Below are 13563 nucleotides of genomic sequence, written 5' to 3'. Positions count from 1 at the left end.
TTAAAATTATTTCTGTTTCTGGTTCCACAACTGCTTTTCCTCCACATTTCATTGGCTCCAGGGGAGTTTGGTTGTGATAGTTACTGCTTGAAGTCACAACCTTAAGTAAAAGAGGCCTAAATTATCATGAAAAGAATTGTTCTGGAAGTTTTACTGAGCAAAAGAATTGCCCTTAATCTCACTGCTGATTGCCAATCAAGGCACCACATTAATTATTTAAAAATAATATATTAGCATTCTTGATAGAAGATATGTTTAATTCCTCAGTGCTTGAGTTTTTGTGTCACAGTACTTATCCAAATCACTTCTGGAAAGGCAAAGTTACTCACCTGAGGCTAAAAGAGCATTTCCAGTGAGTTTTTAGGAAAAAAGAGTTGAACTGTTTCTCCTCCCTCAACAGAAGCACAAGTTCAGGTTGTGCCTGCTGGCACCACTGTCTCCCCTTGTGCTGCACAGCACAGAACCTCAGCTCTGGGTTGCTTTTCTTCTTGTTTGTTCATTTGTATTAACAGAATTCTCGTCACTCGAGGCAAAAACAGATTTTTACACCAAGTGCTGGCCAAGGCAGCTTTGACATTTCTCACTCAAGCTGTTCTCTCCAAGCCCCTGCACTACCTGCCAAGTCCCCAGAGCATCCTGAGCATTTGTCAGCACCTCCTGCCTGCTGAATCCTTTCAGTTTCCTGACATCACTCCCTGAATTGTTCTGGAAAGCAGCACTGTGCAATCTCAATTGCAAAGCAGAATAACCCCAAAGCATGATTTTGTACACAGGGTAGTGCTAAATCAAGAATGGATGACAGGAGGTGCCTCTGTTTAGTTAAAGGGGACAGGACAAGCACTGGCTTTTCCTGCCTTTTAGGACTGTGTTTGTAATGCCAAGAGGTGACCTGCACCTCTGTGAGGCTTCAGCCCGTCACTGATCACACCTCAAGCACTGCATCACACTGGGGGCTTCAGAGCTTTAATTTGAGCTCTTTGTGTAGCCAGATTTTATGGACTTTCCTTTCTTCAGATCTACCAGTGAAAGGGCCCTGTGTTAACACAGGGTGTGACTTTTATCAGATGGAGACCTCAGTATTGACAGGGCAGCAACAGGAGGTGTTGGTTAATTGAGGGATCTGAGGCTCAGGTTGGCAATTGCTCATTTTATTGGTCCCTGATCAATCTTGTGTGGGGCACTGTCTGCTGGCTACAGGCTCAGAGCAGCTGTGAGCCTTACAGGACTTGTCCCCATGCAGCCATCATCCCTGACAGGCCTGAAGTGGGTTCTTAATACACCAATACAAGCACATAAATAACATTAAGTCAAAAAGTCAGAATCCAAAACTGAAACAAGAAAAAAGGGGATGAAAACTCCTTTAAAATTGTTTTCCACCTATTGTCTCCAAACTTTGACAACCAGAATAGTTTACAAATTAAATTTAAACAGGTAAGAAAATCCCTCTTTGTTCTGAGGAGAGAAAACACAAACAAAACACTTCTGCTTCTCTTTCTAGGTAAACTTTTTCCCAAACAAACAACATGAATTTGCACTCTTTTGATCATCCTGAAGCTGCATGTGTACGAGGTGATGTTTCAGCCAAAAGCATTCACTCACCTTTACTGCTGGCTCCAAAAGTAGATTTGCTTATCCTGCTGCACCTACACAAAAAGCACATCACTGCAATTTCAAGCAGCTCCTTTATCCTAGAGATGACCCTTAGCTTTTTAAGTTCCTAACCAAATTTGATGCAGCTCCAAACGCTGAGGATCCATAGATCTAACACCTGAGCCTAACTGCAGCATATTCAGGTCTGACACAAGCATTGCATTCTTTCCAGGCTTGAAGACTACTTACCCACATTACTTCTGAGCTATTCCTCATCTGTAGTCAATCATATTTAAAAGTCCAGAAGAGGAAACAAAAAACTGTGCTCATTTCCACACCATTGCTGTTCCATAAAGAAAGCAATTCAGGGTTCCACACTCACACCCTGCCCTCACCTTTTTTCCCCCTTTCCTAGGCCTGCGTAAGTGAAGAGGAGCCAGAGGATGGACAAACCTTGCACTCCACCAAAGGTGCTGCAGGAGCAGTCCCCTGGGGCCTGGATCTTTGGCAGAGGAAATGCAGGATGGTGAACTCCATTCCATTTTTTTGTTCCTTGTCTCTTTTTCAAACGCAATGAATGTACATCAAAGAACAGCCACACCGTTGGTTTTTAATTCTCCAAGTGCCCTGACGAACCTTTCCTACCACAGTCTGCTGGTACTGGCCCAGAAATGGCACAGGCCTAAAGACCTCTGGCAGAACAAGTTCACCAAGAGCCTCTCTCAAGAGCTACAAGTCGAAGTTGGAGCTGCTTCCTTGCACCATGGATCCAGACAGAAGGAAGCACTGCATAACACCCTGGGACATTCCATACGTTCTGTAGTTAGTGTCCTCCCCTTTTCCTGAGCACAGCCTAAACCCCTAACACAGCTTCATCTCCTCCCTGCCTGTATAAAATGAGGTGGGAGCTCTTTACACTCGAGTTACTTAGGCATTGTTGGGTTCTAAGTTATAGATGAGAACTTGTCCCTCCTTCACCCCCAGCCGTTGCTCGTTCTCTTAGACATGGCAGTAGCATTTGTCCTGGAGTTCAGTGTTCTGTGCCCTAACTCCTGCAATGCTCAGCAGCTGAAACTAGCACAGCCACTTCACTCAGCATGCAGCTTCACCCTGTTTCAACCAGCCAAGCCATTCTTGGAGCAGCTGTAGCTTACTCTGGGTCTGCCCAGTTACATTAAATTAACCCTGGTGGAGCTGAACCCTGCTGCAGGCCCCTGGAAAAGGCTCAGCTCCTCATGGAGCACAGCTGGGTCTGCACCTGCCTTCACCTACAGCCACACCTATTCCATGGTAACAGCCTGAGTTTTGTTTGTGACAGGCTTTTTGAGGGGAGGGAAAGGGCTGAAGGGGGAATGTCAGTGTAATTAAGTTGCATTAATGAGCTGCAGCAATTAATTAAAAAGAACAAAACCAAGTCAGTTTTGTTAGCTGTGTCTCCCAGCATGTTGAGTGTCAAAAGCAGAGGAGGAGCAGTTGTCAGCCAGCCCTGGCATTTTTTGGGCTGGTACTTCAAGTGCTGTTGTAATTCATTATTGTCTTGCCTAATTTGTTTGGGATTACTTGGTATTTTTTGAGAAATGCTTTTGAGAAGGGTCAAGCTAGAAGCCATGCTAGGGAGAAGCCTGAGGGAAGAATTAAAAAAAAATAAAAACATTAAGTGCTAAATCAAAGTCAGAATGATGCAGCTTGTTTATGTCTCATTCCAAAGGGCACAGGAAGCAAAATCCTCTTTTATAAACCCAAATGTATAAGCACTGAGAGAATTTTTTTTGCTTCTGTGCAACTTCTATTCCAGATACCCAAACATCCTGAGTTCTGCTCAGGTGCAGCTGCAAGTAAAAATGTTGTTTTCATCTGGGTGTTTATTCCCTTCTTTTAGCTACAGCTTCTGACTGAGCAAAACTAGGTTCATCCTAGTTTAATACCTCAAAGAAAAAAGCTCAACCATGACAAAACATAATTCCCTCCCTTATTAGCAGTATTGTGTCATTACAAGTTAAAAAATACCAGTGAAACACAAGCTACTCTCCCTTTTGAGATCACACACAGCAGTGTGCACACTGCTAACACTTTCTCCACCTCTCCTTTATTCATTTTCATTCTTGATCACACTCATTCCTGTCTGCCCACCTGACCTTCCCTGGAGAGGCAGAAAAACAAGAAGGAGAAGAATACACATCCTCTATTCAATGAGATTTTCCTATGAAAGATTTCATTTGTTTGAGGCTTTTAAAATTAATCTTTCCTTTTCTCACTCTTTGGGTTTAATATGATTGCTTTTCCTCTGAGTGAGGATTATCAATCAGATACCAGCAGTCTTTGTCAGCCTTGTTTGGGAGCAACCAAAATTCAGCACAGATGGTAAAAAAAAAGCACAGTTTTAGCTCTGAATACCTGAAAGATTTCACTGGTTCTTTCAGAAAAGAATTCCTCTAGCTGGTAAGAGGAGGCGACTTCTGGAATTGAGGCATGGATGTTTTTAACACTGACCAAGTCCTGATGCCACTTTCACAATAAAACTGATCAAAACCACTTACCAAGTACTCTAAAGAGATAAAACATCTAACTACATTTAACAGCATTGCCCCTTGGCTTTAATACACACTGGTAAAGGTGAATTAAATAAGAGTGTGATTGACTGAGTGACTTCAGAACTACCACTCAATTGCCTGGGCTCATTGTAGCATAAAGCACCAATTAACAGAAGTAAAATAAACACCAAGCCCACAGTCAGGTAAGTCTATAATATGCAGTATAAATGACTGCCATTAATCATAAGAAAAAAAAAAAACAGTCTGAGAAGAAACAAAGCTACCAAGGGTCATATTCCACACTTAATTATCTCCCCCAGGTTTCATTAGCAGAACCGTTCCTCCTCCTGCCCTGAGAACTCCTCTCATGGTCTGCTTGTGCCTGACCCCTCTGAGCACCACAAGGTGACAGAGTGACCCTGCTCTGTGAGGGCAGGGACTGCCAGTCCCTTCCACCCCATCCCCAGGGTGATCCAGGAGCAGCTGAAGGTGGTGCTGCCCTTATCTCCAGTTTCGGAGTGCCCTCTGTTGGGGACAGCAGCGCTGGAGCTGCTCCTCGCCCCAACAACGCGGTACCTGCTTCTCAAGGGACATTCCCCACAGGAAAACAAACGAGCTCCTCCTTTTCCTGCTGTGGAAGAGTCACAGTTTGCACACTGTTCAATAGGAGAAGCCCTAGAAGTAATTGGTGCATTTCCAGCCTCGCACACTGAGATGAGTTTGGGAGGAAACAGCACTGTTCAGCACTGAGCTGGTGTTCTCCCCTCTCAGATTAGCACATCCATTTCGACTATAAGTTCTTGCTGTATTTATAGAGGCAAAACAAAGCCAATGCTATCCTGAACCCAGACAACAGCTAATTTGGCAGGGTGGTTCTGTTCCCTAGGAAAGCTGCTGGCTGGCAGAGACCCAGCCCATTCCTCCAAGAGCTGCAGAGTTTAAACCACTCAAGTTGCAATTTCTCTCATCCTTGCCAAGCACTGTGCTGATATCCCCTTCTTCTGAAGGCAGGGATGAAGAGAGCAGCCCTCCCATGGGATCCACAGATAACTGACATCTTAAAGTTACTCACAGACAAGCCCCTAAGCTGTTTAGTAATCAGAGCTGGAACCAAAGAGCAGCAATTCCAGAGCCACAAACACACTGAAGAGCCACCTACCAAAACTCTGCATTTGCAGTTTGATGTGGCAGATCCTTGTTCTCCTTCATTCTTACCCCTTCTTTTGCAGTTTAAGAGGATCTTGAAGAGCCAGATTCCTTCCCTGTGAGGGTGCTGAGGTGCCCAGAGCAGCTGGGAAGTGTCCAAGGCCAGGGTGGATGGGGCTTGGAGCAGCCTGGGACAGTGGAAGGTGTCCCTGCCCATGGATGGGGCATGGAAGGAGATGAGGTTCAAGGTCCCTTCCAACCAAACCATTCTAAGCTCTATGACCCACATGCTGCCTGGTGAATCCCAAAGGAAACTAATGGATGGTAAGAGCAGGGGGTTTTCTTATTCCTGCAGACATGATTCACAACCTGATGTCACTCCAACATCTCAGAACATCACCACACCCCTCCCCCAGCAGGGAATGCTACTAGAATCAGATACTCAGACCTCTAATTTAAACAAAAAAAAATTTTATTCCATGAAAAATAAGTTTATTTTAAAAACTTATTTCTTTTCATTTAACAAGGGACAGTGTGGATGAAACTTCTGTTTCTGGCTACATGACAGAATGTTCCATTTTAAAGAATCACCAGTTCAGCCAGCAAACAGATGCTCTAAAAAGATGTTTCCAGAGCTGTTTTCTAGTAAGATAATACCCAACAGCCAGGGAAGAGCTCCATAAGAAGCTTCCAGGAGACCATCCAGTGACCCTGAGCAAAGGGCTTTGCACCTGGGCAGGTCAGCTGAGAGCAGAGAGGCTGGGGAGTCAGGCCAGGCTTTTCCCCTTAGTTATGCAAATTTGAGTATTACTGAAACATTTCATCAGTGGTTGAAGATTCAACAAAAAGGGGAGGGGGGAAAAAAAAGCAAAAAGGGGAGAAAAAGGTAGATTCTCCCTCCCTCACAATACATTACTGCTGAGTATTCTCATCTCAACGGAATGCATTCTATACAAAAAAATACTCCCATTTTTAATCAGACTTCCTGAAGGAATCCCTACCAGCTGTCTAGAGATTGTTCTGCTAAGTGAGTGAGAAACAGAATCTGCTGAAAACAGTCTTTGATTTCAATACAGAGAGCAAAGATTCACTTGAGAACACAAAAATGTTGAAAAATAGAATCTGTCAATAAAAACCTCATTTTGGAGGGCAGAAGAATCCAACAGAGTTTTCCTGGAGCAGTCCTAAAGCAAGAGTAGATGAAACCAGCAGTTTTTCCAGGAACACTGTGCAAGGGAGACACATTTAGTGAGTTCTTACACTTATGCCAAGCTACCCTGCAAATAAGATTGCTCCAGCAAACTATTTACTTATTTTCTCCCTCTGCTGAGTTATAAATGAGCTGTATGGACCTCTCTTTCCCCTTGGGTGCATCATGGTCAGGACATGAAAGCTCTCACACTGCCCTGGATGGCAGCTCTGCAGATGGGACAGCGCCTCAAATTGAGGGCACATTCTGCACAGGCTACCAGGTGGCCACAGGGGACAAACACAACAGACACATCCTTGTCCATGCACACTTTGCACATCCTCTCCTCTTGCAGGCGGCGGAGCTGTTCTTCTGTGCTCAGCTGAGACCCATCTTTACCAAAAAACAAAAGAACAAAAACAAAAGCCCAAACTGTTAGTGTTGTCACAGCTCCAGAGTGCCAGTTGTGACATCCAACTGTAACTTGCCCATTGTTTTGTTTAGACTCTGAAGGTTACCTCTCAGGCAAGTTTTATTTAAGCTGAAAAGCTGGAGTTATTGTAGACTTATTCACAAAGATTCAGCTTATCTACACATGCTGGACTGAGCAGGGACACAGATCAACAGCATTTATTGTGGTATATAAATTATCCCCATAAACTGGATATTTTTTGTGGCAGCTGCTTCACAGGAGCACTCCAGTCCCTGAATAAAGGTTCCTGTGTTCAGTACCACTCAAACTAGCACAGTCCCCTTCAAAACTAAGATTTAGTATAATAACCATTGATATTCCTATTCTAGAACTCCTCCCAATTAAGCTTAAACTCAATTCCCCACCCCTGCCAGCCCAGAGTACCTGATTCCTTTTGCTGCACAGATCGCATTTCTCGTCTTGATGTTCCAGTCTCTCTCTGAACAGCGCCTGTATAACCAGAAAAGATGATGATATCCATGCCCTTTATCCCTCTGACAGGGCTGTGTGAAGAGATTAAATACCCTGGACCTCAGAAGCATTTGGTTAAAAGTTTCTTGACTCAGCCTGGTGTGGCTGATGTTCTCTGTGTTGTTTCAGTGGCTGTGAAAGTTCACCTCCTTGCCAAGGCTGTCTGTCCACATCAGTCTATCCTCAAAGCTGGTTTCCCTATCACATCAGCTGGTCATTCCAGCTCCTGTGATACTATTTAATCAAAGTTTCAGTTTTGTGGAGTTTTTTTTTCCATGTTAGTTACAGAAGTGGCAGACCATGCTGTGGAGGCAGCAGCTTTGGAACTGCATCTTTGAGTAAACTTCACCAAACAGGTAACACAAGACAAAGAAAATATATATTGTCTAGACAAGAATCATAGCTATTTCTGATCAAGTTATTGATCCAGCTTTAAATAGGCATGGAGTGATCATCCATCCTAGGAGCTTTGTTTCAAACAACTGCCTCTGTCTGGATCAGCTGTGACTTTGTGCACAAGCCTGCACATCATGGAGCTGCCAGTTACTGCAGGTCTGAGGGCAGCAGGAAACACCAAGGATATCCCCACCACAGCCCAGTGCAGGCAGACACAGCCCCTGACATCCCAGTGACCACAGCTTCTCCAGCTTTCTTTGAACCAGAACCTCATTGCTCAGCCTCCCAAGGAAAGGCAGATTTGGGGCATCACCCCTCTCAATTCCAGCCCAGGCAGAGTGAAGGCAGAAGCTCAGGATGCTCCAGCAGTGCTCCAGGGGCAGTGAGGAAGAGGTTAAACACCCCCAGCCCAGCTGGGAGTCAGGCCTACCTCTGCTTTCTCCTGGGCTGCTGCTGGCCCCACAGCCTGAGTGCACCAGGTCTGAAACCAGCTCAGACTCGGACAGGTAGAAAGTCCCAGTCTGTGCAAATTTATTCTCTACCAGGTTTGTCACCCAGGTGGGGTCAAAGCCCATCTGCAGGACATTCTGCACTATGAGACTCTGCTCCTCAGAAGGATGAGCCCGCAATCCCCAATCCCTCAGAGGACCTGTAAAGCAGTGAACAGGCACTTTACCAAAAAGCCAGGGCTTTGGGCAAAAAGTGTGCCATTCCTTGATGGTGCTCCACATAAAATGGCATTAATACAGCTTAAAACACTCTTCAAGCTATCCATACAGCTAGATTAACTTCCATATTTATTTTTTACTTCAAATCATAATTCACAAGAGGGTTAGTCAAAGCCAATTTCATAAAAGCCCAGACACTTATTTTGGATGATTTCACTTTATCAGTGAACAGTCTCCCATGCTTGGCATCAGTCCAGAATCCTTATCTCTTTTTCACATCCCAGAACAGAAGCCTCAGAACTGCTTTCATGAACATCAAGTGGAACATCCCAATTGAAACCTCTCCTACCTCAACCATTCATCAGTAACAACAGAAGCAGGAAATTCAGCTGGCAGTCTCCTCAAAAGCTCAAGTCTTGCTTAAGCTTCTGGGAGCCAAATTTCACCTACTCAGATTTCTGGGAGCAACTGATAAACAGGAACAAACCCCAGGATCAGCATTTTCATTAACATCTAGACCCTCTGTTCTGATTTGTTACCAAGCATGTTTAAAGTGTTGTAATGAAAGGCTTTACAGACAGACAACACCAAGAGCATGCAAAAGCCAAAGGTCAGTAAGTACTTAAAACACAAGTTATTATCCAGACTAGCTAAGTGTCTCTGGCCTTAGTTGTTCTTGTGAGGCCTCTTAGTCTAACTTTGTTTCTTTAGCTAGTGACCATTTCTAAAACCAAAGTGAAACAGCTTCTAGAATATCAAAACATTTCACAAACACCATGTCTACAGGTCAAAGAAGCTGAGGTGGGCTGGTGGAACTCAGACTACACCACATTCACCAGAAGATAAAACACCATGAAATTACAGCACTGACCTTGGGAAGGAGAGGATTCTTGCTCAGCCTCATCCCAGGAATCTCTCTGAAAATGATACAAAAAGAAGTATGAGTTCAAAACTCTTCCATCTACCAAACCTAATCCACTACACATAAAATATTCATGACTCACTGGAGTCAGTGGAGAGGTAGAAAGGCTTTCCTGAATGCTGCTAACAAATTCTGTCCCCATTGAGTGCAGTACAAATCCACACCTATGAGCAGAAAAGTTTAAATGCATTAGTAAAGGATCTCCCAAGTTAAAGCAGCAGTCTGAAATTTTGAAGCAAAGGGTGTTATGGGCAATGAGCAAACTGCTATAAATCCATTAAAGACAGGGTATCAGGTATTTCACCTGCCCAAATCTTGCACAAAGGCTGACAGTAAGAGGATCATGATCCCTGCCCCTTAATTCAGTCGTAATTTTCCCCCAAGATGAGCTCAGTTGTAACATGCTTCAGGACAGACCACAGGAACTGTGATGAGAGAGCAGTTCAGAAACAAGAACTGCTACAGAAACCCAAGACTAACAATACATTTCCTCTTGTACCTCAGAGTAGTGAAAGTTCTTTGATGCTGAAGACAGTTATTTTAATTGAGCTCTTAGATAGCAAACTGTCAAATTAGAGAATCTCAGGTCTGAACTGTACCATTCCACCTGAGCATGAACATTTTATTTTGTTTTTAAGGTGAGAGGATATAAATGTTTTATCCTGTGAAAGAAAAGTATCAGTGTGAAATGCATGACCTATCTTTTGGCCTTGCTAGGACAGGTATTGGTTAACCAAGACTGACTTACTCTGGGTACCACCTGGCATGTTCCCTCCAAGGATCATCTCCAGAGGACCAGTTCATCATCTCTCCATCACAGTAAAAGCACTTCACCAGATCTCCTTCTCCTGAAATGGAAAAATCAAGACATTATTTCACACCTGAGACACTTCATGCCCTACACTAACCCTGGGTGAGACTCAGCACAAAACACAGGCTTTGGACAGAAGAGATGAGCACATGACAATTTACCAACACAGTGCACATTGTACAGGGCAGGAACTCAGTCTGAGTTCCCAGGGCTGCAGCTGGTGGAGATGATTCCAGAAGGGGTCACAAGCTAACAGGCAGCATCCATGGGAGCAGCTGAGCTCCCCTGCACAACCCCCCAGCCAATCCCCCTGCCTGCCTTCAGAGCAGAGCTGCAATAGTTACACCTGTGAGCACACTTTGCTCACTAGCCACAGTGCAAATATTTCCTCTGACTGGTCAATTCAGAGAGTATTTCTTCAAACCTGTTACCTAAACAGTAAAGCATTCTCAAAGGGAAAGGATGACATTATATTGATATTCATATACCTGTTATTACAAAAAATATTGCCAGTTTTCCACAACAAAAAAAAAATCTGATTTTTGTATTTCAAATGAAGAGTCCTTAGAGAAACAAGCCACAGCAACAGCCAGATGGGCTGGCTCCACACAGCTGTCACTCAGGTTTGGGGTTTTGAAAAGAAAAGGTTTCAGTGCAAGACACAGCCTATCCAAAACACAACACGCCAAGCAAGCTCCTCAAGCCCTTTTAGAAGTGCAGGGAATAAATACACCCAATGGATCTTAAAGCACACACTTTTCTGCCAGTGAGACATCTGCTTAAAACACATCACCTTTTCCTCTCCTGCTAGCAAGGAGGTATTTAGTAGTGGACCCCTCAGTACCTAAACAGGAGTTAAATGTTGAAATGAATTCTGCACAAGCAGCAAGAGAAACAGCCCAGGAAGGAGGAAGGATGTGGTTTTTAACTACAAGACATGTACACACAGGTATTTGTGGGAACAATAAAACAGTAAAACTTCCAAAAGTTAAGTTGAATAAGAGTTATGGACACTTCCCCAGAGTTCCTACCTGTGTAAAAGAATCCTGCTCTAGCCAGATGCTCTGGGTCCACGGTGGAATCTTGTGGCCAGTTCTCAAATGTAGACAGTCTCATCTCCTCCATCTCCATGTCAGGGTACTCTGGGTCATTGGGCAGGGCTGGCTCCTCTCTGCCCACCCCCTGCAAGACGCTCAGGATCTGCCCATCCACAGCATCCAAGACATCCTGCAGGGAGCTCAGCACCTCCTGGATCCCCACACGCTCATCGCTGAGGTATTCACAGGAAGGGAAGTAAGTCAGGTGCGCCCTGAGGGGGCAATCCCCACGTCTCCATTCCGTCAGGACACCCCCACAACAGAAACACTGCACTTCATCCGTGGGGCCCACATAGAAGAAGCCAGCCTCCACCAGGGCTTGGGCAGACACCGGGGCGTCGTGGGGCCACTGCCGGAACGTCCCCAGCCTCCTGGCCCTGCTCCTCATGCGCGGATCAAAGAGCTGCCTGCGAGCACCCCTGGGCTCAGCTGGTGCTGCCTCCCCCATGGCTGTCCTCTGCAAGAGAAGAGCAGGAGCCCCGAGCAGTCAGCTGCATTCCCAGCAGCACTCACCCCAGTTATTGTTCCTGCTCCCCATGCACATTCCGGAACGCTCCTGCTCGCAACAAAGCCCAGCTCGTTTGGGAATGGCAGCCTGGTCACAGATCTGGGGTTTCTGTACTGTGCTGGTGAGCTTCTGCTGAGCCCTCACTGGTGTCTGATGGGAATAGTCCAGCACTTTCCAAGGCCCTCTGCCAATTTACAGGAAAGATGGAACAGAGAGGGGAGGGAAAAACCTGTGCTGCCTCCCAGGCTGAAGCAAGGCAACCTTTGGGAATCTGATCTGCAAGATAAATCCCAACCATTTTGCTCAGCCTTTGAACTAGTATTTAAAAGGCTCTGCTTTTCAGTCTCCAAACCGAGCATGTCATAAAACAGAACAGCATCACCTCTGTCTCAATCTTCCATGTACAGCCAAACCCCACACAAAACATCACATTTCTCACATCTTTATTTCCATTATTAAGCAATGATTATCTAAAAATAGCACTATAAAATTTTTCCAAGCCATGGTCTAAAATAATTAGGTACAGTTTCTATGGGATGGTGTCTTGAAATCCAGGATTTTCTAGTTTTTGTCATATTCTGCCTGTGCTACTTCTGTGCAAGAGGAAGAGAAAAATTGAAGTTACCAAGTGCCTGATTCTCCAGGCTCTCATCCTGTTAGGGTAACAGCCCTTCCCTGGGTGATTAAGCTGAACTGCAACTCAGCCACTGCTTCCAACACTTTCCCTGTGCCTTTCAAAAGGCCCTACAATGACAACTGAGAGCCAGGAACAATTTAATTCCTTTGGGGTGAAGTGCTTACACAATATGACTAAGTGAAAGGTACAATCAACCTCCTTTTTTCAATTTAAGGGCCCTCAAAATCCCTTCCCCACCCAACTCAAAAGGTGAGTTTGACCCAAGGAAGTGCAACTTCCTATCCACTGGTTATCAGGGCTAAGCATTATTAGCACACAGACCCCAAAATGTCACACAGGAAATGGTAAATTGAGGGGAAAAATATAAGTGCACACCTCCAAAATCTACAGTTTTTCAAAGCTGGTGCAGCACATTAAAATAACAGATAACTACAACAGTACAGAGTAAAATATAAACAAGTGGAGACCATAGATGCAACAGCTGCTCTGCAGCAGACTGAGGAGGCTTGAGAAACACTCAGGCCAGGAACATCTCTGAAGAGCTATTTCTCTTAACTAAGAGCTGCAGCACATTTAGGGGAGAAAAAAGGCTTACAGGTCATTTTAGCCACAAAACCCACAGTTGTCCTCCATAGGTATTATACATTTAATGAGATTTTAAAAACAAAATCAAACTTACTCCACCACATGCCTCTCATAATAAAAGATAGCAAGGAAGAGAAGGAAATTCTGGTTGCTAATGAACTTTCTATAATGACAGGGACAGAAACCAGGACTGGAAGAAAAGGCCCTGAAAGCCTCTTTCAGAAATTGTGCTTTATTTAATACAATAGAGAAGTTACTCAAGAACTGTGTCACTGGAATAAGGAAAAGGCCATAGAGAAAGAGCTCTGAAGCCATTAGTCACTGATGCCCAGAATTTGCAAGCTAAGCAAACTGAGGAGACACAGATTGTTTGCCCTCACAGCAGATTCTACTCCCAGAACACAGAAGCTTGTTTATCAGGCACAGCTCCACAATCAGGGCTGCTCTCATCTTGAGCTTTAACAAAGCAAAAGCTGTAACTCTTAAACAACAACAAGGGTCGGGTTTCACAGAGATGATGGCCAGGTTATCTCAGCCTTC

General features: G+C 44.6%; 2 protein-coding genes across 5 annotated transcripts in view; one reads left to right on the top strand and one right to left on the bottom strand.

Annotated features, from left to right (window-relative positions):
* NKAIN4 (sodium/potassium transporting ATPase interacting 4) overlaps positions 1-3260 on the top strand; it is a 49001-nt gene extending 45741 nt beyond the window's left edge. For 2 of the 4 annotated variants that reach the window (XM_033075075.2, XM_033075073.2), the window contains one exon: positions 2006-3260. In XM_033075075.2, the coding sequence (XP_032930966.1) occupies positions 2006-2019 (14 nt within the window). In that variant the 3' untranslated portion in view covers positions 2020-3260. Of the gene's footprint in view, positions 1-1498; positions 1572-2005 lie in introns of those variants that run through there. The other 2 variants (XM_033075074.2, XM_042779801.1) reach the window with 2 other exon arrangements.
* A 2877-nt stretch (positions 3261-6137) lies between these two features.
* Positions 6138-12735, bottom strand: BIRC7 (baculoviral IAP repeat containing 7). Its single transcript, XM_033074640.1, has 7 exons — positions 11228-12735; positions 10134-10233; positions 9468-9549; positions 9335-9380; positions 8226-8444; positions 7313-7378; positions 6138-6849 (listed from the first exon to the last, which is right to left on the bottom strand). The coding sequence occupies exons 1-7, from the start codon at positions 11739-11741 to the stop codon at positions 6647-6649; spliced, it is 1230 nt and encodes a 409-aa protein (XP_032930531.1). The 5' UTR covers positions 11742-12735; the 3' UTR covers positions 6138-6646.
* Between the last annotated feature and the right edge of the window lie 828 nt (positions 12736-13563).

Source organism: Catharus ustulatus, chromosome 17 (assembly GCF_009819885.2).
Source record: "Catharus ustulatus isolate bCatUst1 chromosome 17, bCatUst1.pri.v2, whole genome shotgun sequence".
NCBI classification, from domain to species: domain Eukaryota; kingdom Metazoa; phylum Chordata; class Aves; order Passeriformes; family Turdidae; genus Catharus; species Catharus ustulatus.
This window is presented reverse-complemented; position numbering and strand designations above follow the sequence as displayed.

Coding starts and splice junctions, on each gene's coding strand:
- BIRC7 (XM_033074640.1), bottom strand. CDS start 11,741: ATGGGGGAGGCAGCACCAGCTGAGCCCAGGGGTGCTCGCAGGCAGCTC. Junction 10,234..11,227: donor AGCAGGATTCTTTTACACAG/GTAGGAACTCTG, acceptor TTTCCATTTCAG/GAGAAGGAGATCTGGTGAAG. Junction 7,379..8,225: donor CAGCCCAGGAGAAAGCAGAG/GTAGGCCTGACT, acceptor CTGGTTATACAG/GCGCTGTTCAGAGAGAGACT.